A 10,000-nucleotide genomic window follows, 5' to 3' on the forward strand; every position below is an offset into this window, starting at 1 on the left:
AACTGCCCTGTTGAGTCTCCTATAAATATGTGTGTGTGTGTGTGTGTGTGTGTGTGGGGGGGGGGGATCAACTAAAATTTACTCCTCTTGATTTATTCAAAGGGCTCTAAGCCCTTTAAGCCCTGCAGGGGTCTAGAAAAAATACATTCCTAGATTGTTTGGACACTGTCCCCTTTAAGCTCCCCCAGTCTATAGCCTAGATTCATATTTGGATGCACCGTCCCTTTGATGGGGTACAGTCACGCTTGCTTCAGTGGATATTATTTATAAATTATAAATTCATCAGTGTAGCCGTTTTCTATATATGGGAAATAACCTCAAAGGGCAAACAAGTCCAGTGACATCACCTTTTGAAGTCCAGTGATGTCACCCTTTGAAGTGTTGCAGTGGTATTTCCCTTAAGTAGGGAAATGGCTACACTGACGGTGATTTTAAAAAGACATACACACAGAATTTAACCTTTTAATTCAAATATTATCCGATGAAGCAAGCGTGACCGAACCCACTGAAGCCCCCTGGTCCCTCTCACCGGCAGAGGGTTGGCCATGGACTCGTCCTGCAGCGCCCTCAGGCAGTGGGCGTTGATGTTGACGTCCTCGTCCTTGGAGGTGTCGTACAGGACGACCAGGGGCACGTCGCTGTCCCAGTGCTCCAGCGTCTCCAGGAGGAGGATCCGCCCCAACGCCATCTGCTCCAGATGACGCACCACCGCCGGCATCTCGCTGAACGCCTCCAGCCCTGGAGGGACACACACAAACACACAATACATATACAGAGGTACGCAAAGTAGGCTGAAGAACTTTGAGAAGTAAGTGAGAAGTATACCTGCTAGTCTATACTAGTGAACGGTGTGAGAAGTATACCTGCTAGTCTATACTAGTGAACGGTGTGAGAAGTGTACATGCTAGTCTATACTAGTGAACGGTGTGAGAAGTGTACATGCTAGTCTATACTAGTGAACGGTGAGAGAAGTGTACCTGCAAGCCTGCAGTTGGTGACCTGGAGGGGCAGCTGGAGGAAGTCCTGCTGGAGCTCCATCAGCCTGGACCTGCTGATCACCTCAGAGAACCCATGATCCACACAGTACACCTTGGGAGGGGGATGGGGAGGAGAGATACAGGGGGGGGGGGGGGGGCTGGTGATGTAGCCTTCACTCTAGATCATCCACACCAGTCGACCCCCCAACCTTTAACATACGACCTCACCTTGACCTTGTCGCCGGCCACGATCTCCGTGACCTGGGCTCGAACCATCTCGTCCCCGTCCTCCAGCCTGACGGCCGCCAGCTGGCCGGTAACGGGCGTCGCTACCGCGGTCTGGTGTGAGATCTCACCGTAGAACGACTGCATGATGTCCTCCATTGCTTCCAGAGCCTGAGAGTAGCCCTCGCCAATATACCTAGGAAACAGACGCATGGGTGTGTGCGTGTTTACGCGTGAGAAACACAAGAGTGAGAGAACAGCCCTGTGTGTGTGTGTGTGTGTTACCTGATTGTAAGAGTGCTGGCGTTCTTGACGTCCACCACCAGGACGGAGGGGAAGGGCTCCCAGGGCGGCGGCTTCAGGGTCGGCACCAAGGAGGGGCTGACCTTGATCCCTGAGGGAGGGGGCGGGCACACAGTGCTGGGGACCCTCCGCTGGTCGTACCAACTAGGACCGTACAGGATGGCCTGGGGGGGGGGGGGGGGGGGAGGGTAACATTAGAAGTCGAAGATAAAGATGTAAAAAGGTGGGTATTAAGGATGCAACGATTAGTCGACATTGCCGACAAATCGACAATGAAAATAGTCACCAACGAATTTAATTGTCGTTATTGTCGCCTTGATCAAATCATCATTTTGGCTAACCAGGACATTCCAGTGTCCTTTGTCTGTCTAGTATTATATTATATATTAAAGTAGGCCTAGTATAGCTGCTACCTTTCCAGCGCCACCACACAATACATAACATTTGGAATTTATATTATTGGGAAAAATTATTGTAAAAAGACTTCCATAATGGTAAAAACATTTTCAGGTGATTGCATTACAAAATTTGTTTTAATTAGTCTAGGTATCGAAAAAGGTATCGTTTTGGTATCGGTATCGAACGCAAGGTATTGAAAAAAGTATAGTATCGTACTAACCTTGTGCTTCTTGTCGGGCAGGGGGTACTAACCTTGTCCTTCTTGTCGGGGAGGGGGTACTAACCTTGTGCTTCTTGTCGGGCAGGGGGTACTAACCTTGTCCTTGTTGTCAGGCAGGGGGTACTAACCTTGTCCTTGTTGTCAGGCAGGGGGTACTAACCTTGTCCTTGTTGTCAGGCAGGGGGTACTAACCTTGTCCTTGTTGTCGTGCAGGGGGTACTAACCTTGTCCTTCTTGTCAGGCAGGGGGTACTAACCTTGTCCTTCTTGTCAGGGAGGGGGTACTAACCTTGTCCTTGTTGTCAGGCAGGGGGTACTAACCTTGTCCTTGTTGTCAGGCAGGGGGTACTAACCTTTTCCTTCTTGTCGGGGAGGGGGTACTAACCTTGTCCTTCTTGTCAGGGAGGGGGTACTAACCTTGTCCTTGTTGTCAGGCAGGGGGTACTAACCTTGTCCTTGTTGTCGTGCAGGGGGTACTAACCTTGTCCTTCTTGTCAGGCAGGGGGTACTAACCTTGTCCTTCTTGTCAGGCAGGGGGTACTAACCTTGTCCTTGTTGTCAGGCAGGGGGTACTAACCTTGCCCTTGTTGTCAGGCAGGGGGTACTAACCTTGTCCTTGTTGTCAGGCAGGGGGTACTAACCTTGTCCTTGTTGTCAGGCAGGGGGTACTAACCTTGTCCTTGTTGTCAGGCAGGGGGTATTCCACAGTGCAGATGTCCAGCAGCAGGGAGAGGTTGGCCAGGACGTCTGTGGGGAAGGGGGTCTTGTATGTGTCCATGAAGAGCTTGGGTAGCGCGTGGGCCCACAGGCCTTGGCTGTACTTGGAGAGCAGCTCCTTCAGCTTGGCGCGCACGTCAGCCGGCACCACCACTGGGGAGGCAGGGGGGGAGGCGGGGGTGTTCCATTTGGGGGTCACGGGGGTGGCGGGGGAGGTAGGAGTGTCGGGGATGGTGGAACCAGGGGTGAGAGAGATGGGGGACACCGGGGTGTCGGGGGTGACAAACCGAGGGGTGAGAGAGGAGGTGGGGGAGAGGCTCAAGGTCCCCTTTTCGAGGGGGATTCTGGGATTGGCCTGGATGGGGGTAGAAGTTGGTTGGGTGGGCGAAGGGATGGTTGAGGGAGGTCTGAAGAGAAACTCCAGTTTGGAGGTGGGTTTACGAGGGGGAGGAGGCACGGGTTTGGCGGCGAAGGTAAAGGTTGAGTTGTGGCTGGGGGTACAGGTACTTCTGGATGCAGGGGTCGCAGAAAAGTTAAAATTAAAGTTGGTAGAGGGGGAAAAGCTAGGTTTAGTAGAGGGGGTGGGGGTAGGTTTGGCTGAAGAGGGAGCGATAGTGGGGCCAGCCGTGGGGGTGGGTTTGGGCTGGATGGGGGGGTAGATGAGTCTGTCAGCTCTGTTGGTGCTGCCTGGCTTCTCCACCTGGAACACAGATGCACAGCTTGGGTTTACAATGAATGTGTGTTTGAGTGTAGGATAAAGTAGTGTGTGTTTGTAGTCATCTGGTCTGCATGTATGTGTAAAGGTGTGGTCAACTGTGTGTGTGTGTGTGTGTGTGTGTGTGTGTGTGTGTGTGGGGCGACTCACCGAGCAGACGTGGGTCCATTTCTCCAGGTCCATCAGAGCCTGTCCATGGATCTCCTGGTTGAACCAGTCCTTGTACACGGCGGGCAGCTTGGACAGCCACAGACCGCTGCAGTACTTCATCAGCACCAGGCTGATGCGGTGCTGGACCAGCTGGAGGTCGTACACACCCCTCTGAGGAGTCGAGGTGGGAGAGGAGGAGGAGGAGGAGGTGGAGGAGGTGGCAGAGGGGGCAGAGGTGGGGACTGGGGAGGTAGGAGGATTCATTTGTAAGATGCCTTACTGGAAAGCATCTGGGAAGACACTATAAAGATGAAATACTGTATAATTATTCTCAATTATTATTATATTAATTTGGCCCAGTGGTTAGAGCATCGAGACAGAGCCAGGCCACTTGACAAAAGGGATTTTCTCAATCATTGCCAATCGTTGTGCCCTCGAGCAAGGCACTTAACACTAGCTCACAATTGTAAGTCGCTTTGGATAGAAGAGTCTGCTAAATTACTAAAATGTTTAAATGTTAAAAATATACTGCTACTACTTCCAGTAGTGAGTACATACTGGTGTGCACTTGATTAATCTCCCTTGGCGCTGATGCGTTTTACATGAGGAAAACCCTGCTTATCCAGTGCATTAAGCAAGACTAAATCAAGCCTACTTAAGTGTTTTAGACCATAGGTCTGAAAGCAGCAGCAGCCGAGGTTCTGAGACTGACTGCAATGCTTGAAAACAGCCACAAGATGGAGACAAACTCAAGCATTCAAATCTAAATGCGTACCAATGGTTGCAGAGGACAGGAAGAGGAGGACAGGGAGAAAGAGGGAAAGGAGGAAGAGAAGTCAGGAAGCAGGAGGCAGAGAAGTAGTAAGAGTAGGTTTCTCACCATCAGGTTTTTGGATGGTAATCGTCATAGTGTTACCCAGGTTCTGTTGTCCGAGAGGAAATGTCACTCTCCTAGAACACACACACACACACACACAGTTTATCAATTCATTCAAGTGTGTGTGTGTGTGTGTGTGTAGGAGCGCTACATACATCTCTGCCCGTCTCTAAGAATAAATATTAAGGGTGCAACGATTAGAATTAAAATAGTCACCAACAAATGTAATTGTCGTTTTTGTCGGCCGATTTATCGACAATAAAAATAGTCACCAACAAATGTAATTGTCGTTATTGTCGCCTTGATAGCCGGAGGTTTTTTTGGTTTTGTTTTTCTCCCAAATCGCACATGCGCAGTAGCGTTCAGAGTTCAAGGGTCACTTAGTGGGATAAAATGGCGGAGCCAAGTCCGTCTACGAGTTCGGCTCCAACGCGCAGCAAAACATCAAAAGTTTGGGAGCGGTTTACTTAAGCGGGGAATATGCTCTCAAAAAAGAGCAAGCCTGAGCCCGAACCCGAATGTTGATGTTCCTCAATATGAACAAACTGTAACTATGATTAGTCTCATGTAGTTGCAACTTGCAAAAGGCTGTTGCCCTTTTTCTACTGCTGCTAATGTGCCTTGGTTTACCTTTATTTAATGTTATTTACCTTTATTTAATGTTATTTACCTTTATTTAATGTTATTTCATGTGCCTTGGTTTACAGAACTTTATGCCGGTCCTCGTTCAAAACAATGGACAAAGATTTATTTATAGTTTATACACACTGCACAGACAATATGTTTTTTTTATTTATAGTTTTATACCATCAGCAGAAGGGTAATAATTAAGAGACATTTTTGAATGAAGTTTGTTCTTTCTTGTCTTGCTAGATTTAAAAGCTGATGACTAAATATACCATAAGAGCCATTTTATATTCATGCAATTAACCTGGTTATTTTTTTATTTTTTTTAAAGTAAAAGATTAGTCGACTAATCGTTTCAATAATCGGTGACTAATCGACAATTAAAAGTCGTTTGTTGCAGCCATAGTAAATGTGTGCACATTTCTTTGCATATAAAAATCTGTGTGTTACAATCACGCTACAGGCTGTGGTGTGTGTGCGCGTTCACGTTGTGTGTGTGTGTGTGTGTGAGAGAGAGTCCCCTCCAGCCATCCACGCACCTGTCGTAGAACAGTGGCGTCGTCTTGACCTGCGGGACGGTGACCACAGTGGGCGGCAGCCTGTGCTGCAGGGGCGTGGCGGTGACCACCGTGGGCGGCGGCCTGTGCTGCAGGGGCGTGGCGGTGACCACAGTGGGCGGCGGCCTGTGCTGCAGGGGCGTGGCGGCAACGTAGCGGCGATCTTGCAGTCGGTAGTCCCCTCCGCTGCTGATCCGCCCGGCAGTGTTCCAGTAATTCCGGGGCCGCGGGCGGCTGCTCAGGCCCCAGCCGGCAGGCTGGCGCAGCGACGTCCTGGGCTTCTCTGGACCACAGGGAGAGACCAGCCCGGGGGGGTGGGGGGGGGGGAGGATGGGAGACGAGCAAAGAGTGGTAGAGAGAGGGAGACGAGCAGAGTCAGGGTTAGTTACCTGCTCTTCCCTCACTTGCTTCCCCATCTGATCTCGTTAAGGGAGAGAAAAAGTGTGCTAATGAAGACTAGCCTATTATTCCCACACACTTCATCAGGTGCATTGGTCCTAATGAAGACTATACTATTCCCATACACTTCATGTGCATTGGTCCTAATGAAGACTATGGCCCAATCCCAATACCCCCCTTAGCCCTTGGCCCTACCCATACATTTTGCACGTTCACACGTAGGGTAGTGTCCCATTCTTTTTAGCTTCTAGGGCTAGGGGGCATATCGAGGGCTAGTGGACGTTCAAACAGCCCTCCAAAACGAGGGTTTTCAGATGCCGACTTGAAACCGAGGGGTACAGTAGATGAAAATGCTTTGCGAACCTAGGCAGGGATATGAAACATAGCTGCCGGTGCCGTGAAAAAACATGGGAAGAAAGCCCAATATCTTTGTAAATAATCATTAAAAAATTGTAAAATCCGTGGAAAAGCTTAGTTTAATGAAGATGCAAAGGAACATGGCATTGGATCGTTATGACACGCATTTCAGTAAAAAAAATCGCTTTTTTACGATGAAACGGCATTTCATTGCGTTTCGATGTGCATCCAGTAAGTTACTTGTAGGCTACAGTGCAATGTTGAATCTAATCGAATCAATAGAACTTTGTGTAAACAACGATTTTTGAATGACAGTTGATTGGACTCCCCCCGGGCCTCACCGAATTCCTCTCTCTGCGCTTGGTTCCACTTTGCCGGGCAAAATACGATTGAATGGGCTTCATTTTCTTCATTTTGTTAACGTTACTGGCAGGGGTATTCGGCGTCTGCACAGTCGTTTTTGAGTGAGGGCAGCTGAGCCGTCATCGCGCGTCGTCACGAGAGTTCTGCGCGTTGCAGGTTGCAGACGTGGGATTATAAAAAATAAAATAAACAAGTTGTGGGACTTGTAGTTTTGTATACGGGTGCGCGAAACTTTGACTAGTTTGATCCAATTTGCATGGATTTATTTTAGGCGCAAAATGCAAGTGAAATAGTTTAAAATAGTACTCGCACCGTGTGCTCCTAAATGATTTTTTCTGATCGCACAAAACTATTTTTAGTCGCAAATGCGAGTAAAATGGTCGCACCTTAGAGCCCTGTACAGAGAGCGGTACTCAGGGGAATTCTGATCTGGGACAGAGGTTTGTTCTCAGTCCCATTTACCTTCCAAATCTAGGAAAAAGTATTAATGTTCTGTTTGTCCAGATTACCACACTGTACAAACAAAGGCAACAATTTACAATCCAAGTAGACCTGGTTCCACATGTTTTTTTCTTCAAGATTCAAGATCTGTTTTATTGACCATGTATATGGATCTTGAACCTTGAATTCTTGGGGTGCATTTGATTTACACTGCCTCACCACGGCAGTTCTCAACCCCTTGCCTGTTCTATAAGTCAAGGAAGGTCAAGGTAGCCACATCAAGCGCCTCTCAGGCATCTCTGATAACCGTGACCTACCACTGAACATGAACGGGGAGGCGGGCTTAAACCTCATCTGGCAGTTCACCATCCGGGGCCGCGCCTTCTTGGAGCTCCGCTGCTTAGCGACCATCTGGGCGATGTGGGCCGTCTCCTGGCAGACCGCCGCAAAGCATTTCACCTAGAATAGAAAAATAGAACAGAATAGAACAGAAAATAAAACAATAGAAAATAGAACAGAATAGAACAGAAAATAGAACAACAGAAAATAGAGTATAAATAGAACGGAAATAGAAAAGAAAGTTAATTTTACATATGCGACCTTTTTGGGAGTAATGCGATAGAAAATTTGAATGGGTCACATTGGTGCCAGTAAAAAAAAAATGCCTACAATTTGTCTACAATTACAGAGTCAATTCATATTTGGTATCGTATAGGCAAGGTGAGAAGTTGAGGAGGAAGGAAGGAGATCAGAGGTGTATATTGTCAGTCACCAAGCAAACAGCCTGAGAAGGTCTGAGATTGAGACAATGATGAGTTGGACTGTCTTCAGGCCCAGGGTGAACTCTTGAACAAACCGCCAAGCTAGAAAACTCCAGTCATAACGGTTACTCGATATATTATCTAGACAGCCATAAGTTTAGGATTAGGAAAAGTTGGTATTTTCTGAAATCACCCAACGCCATGCACTGGAAGCTATCTAGAAGCCACTGACCTCCCCCATGCAGTTCTCCATCCGAACCACGGAAGGCATGCTCCGTAGATAGGCCTCCAGAGACGGGTAGCCCAGCTGCTTGTGCGGGATGAATTCACCCGTCAGCGACCGGTAATCGGACTGAAGCCGGGTGATGGACACGCCGTCTTTGTTGGACTGCAGAACAGCCCGTAACATCTTCTTCAGCAAATCGATATCCGACATCCTGGCATGAACACACAGGACAGGTCCTTTACAGGTTCTCATGAACACACAGGACAGGTCCTTTCACAGGTTCTCATGAACACACAGGACAGGTCCTTTCACAGGTTCTCATGAACACACACGACAGGTCCTTTCACAGGTTCTCACAGGACAGGTCCTTTCACAGGTTCTCACAGGACAGGTCCTTTACAGGTTCTCACAGGACAGGTCCTTTACAGGTTCTCACAGGACAGGTCCTTTCACAGGTCCTTTCACAGGTTCTCACAGGACAGGTCCTTTCACAGGTTCTCACAGGACAGGTCCTTTACAGGTTCTCACAGGACAGGTCCTCACAGGTTCTCACAGGACAGGTCCTTTACAGGTTCTCATGAACACACAGGACAGGTCCTTTACAGGTTCTCATGAACACACAGGACAGGTCCTTTACAGGTTCTCATGAACACACAGGACAGGTCCTTTACAGGTTCTCATGAACACACAGGACAGGTCCTTTACAGGTTCTCATGAACACACAGGACAGGTCCTTTACAGGTTCTCATGAACACACAGGACAGGTCCTTTACAGGTTCTCACAGGACAGGTGCTTTACAGGTTCTCACAGGACAGGTGCTTTACAGGTTCTCACAGGACAGGTCCTTTACAGGTTCTCAGGTCCTTTACAGGTTCTCAGGTCCTTTACAGGTTCTCGCGATGCATCAGCTAGACTCGCCGCACGTGCCATTCCTTTCACGTCTCCATGGTAGCGCTTTTAGGCCAACTAACTTGCTACGGTGTGAAATGATTACAATTGTGCGAAATAATTAAAATATCGTTTAAGTGTTCACGAAATTAGCTAAAGAAAATTCAAATAGGCCTATTTTGTCTGTCGTACACCTTAAATATTACACAACGCTATTCGCTAATGGTCTAGAGAGCTAACGGCGTGTTAATCAGCACACTAGCTAGCCAAACACGGCTTCTCTAATTACCAATTACAGTAAACGTTAGCCATCATCAGACGCATGACGCATGCATTGACCAGCTTTTCAGAGCTGCCTAAAGCAGTAACCCAGTATAAAATAGCATTTGAACAGTAAACATGGCTGTAAAAACCCACCTGTGTGCTTTTCTGAATGAGTAGCTAACATGTGCCGTCGAGGTGGCAGGTCAGGAGGTCACGTGCGAAGGTCAGGAGGTCACGTGCGAAAGCCCGGCAGCACGCGCCGTTCACCGTTCAATTTAAAGCGTCACGCCCTTCACTCACATTATACAAATCAAATCAAACTTTATTTGTATAGCGCATTTTATACACAGAGGCAACGGAATGCGCTTTACAGAGCAATGGGGGGTGGGCATCACCCGGGGCCCCATACAGTAATATGGCTATTTTAGACTCTCTTTAGAGGTGCACAAGCACAACTAATTGACCAACACCCATACAAAAAAAAACATTAATAATAATATTTTCTGAAATAATTTAAGCATCTAACGTTCGATT

The 10,000-nt window shown here is 48.0% G+C and overlaps 1 protein-coding gene across 1 annotated transcript in view; it reads right to left on the reverse strand.

Annotated features, from left to right (window-relative positions):
* tdrd7a (tudor domain containing 7 a) overlaps nucleotides 1-8,523 on the reverse strand; it is a gene marked incomplete at both ends in the record, with an annotated part of 14,028 nt that extends 5,505 nt beyond the window's left edge. Inside the window, 9 exons of the mRNA XM_084454433.1 lie at nucleotides 530-738; nucleotides 978-1,089; nucleotides 1,206-1,398; nucleotides 1,488-1,669; nucleotides 2,797-3,540; nucleotides 3,706-3,876; nucleotides 5,778-6,049; nucleotides 7,644-7,785; nucleotides 8,320-8,523. Coding sequence (XP_084310559.1) covers nucleotides 530-738; nucleotides 978-1,089; nucleotides 1,206-1,398; nucleotides 1,488-1,669; nucleotides 2,797-3,540; nucleotides 3,706-3,876; nucleotides 5,778-6,049; nucleotides 7,644-7,785; nucleotides 8,320-8,523 — 2,229 coding nt within the window. The remainder of the gene's footprint in view (nucleotides 1-529; nucleotides 739-977; nucleotides 1,090-1,205; nucleotides 1,399-1,487; nucleotides 1,670-2,796; nucleotides 3,541-3,705; nucleotides 3,877-5,777; nucleotides 6,050-7,643; nucleotides 7,786-8,319) is intronic.
* Between the last annotated feature and the right edge of the window lie 1,477 nt (nucleotides 8,524-10,000).

This window comes from Borostomias antarcticus, assembly GCF_949987555.1.
Source record: "Borostomias antarcticus genome assembly, chromosome: 20".
Classification (NCBI taxonomy): domain Eukaryota; kingdom Metazoa; phylum Chordata; class Actinopteri; order Stomiiformes; family Stomiidae; genus Borostomias; species Borostomias antarcticus.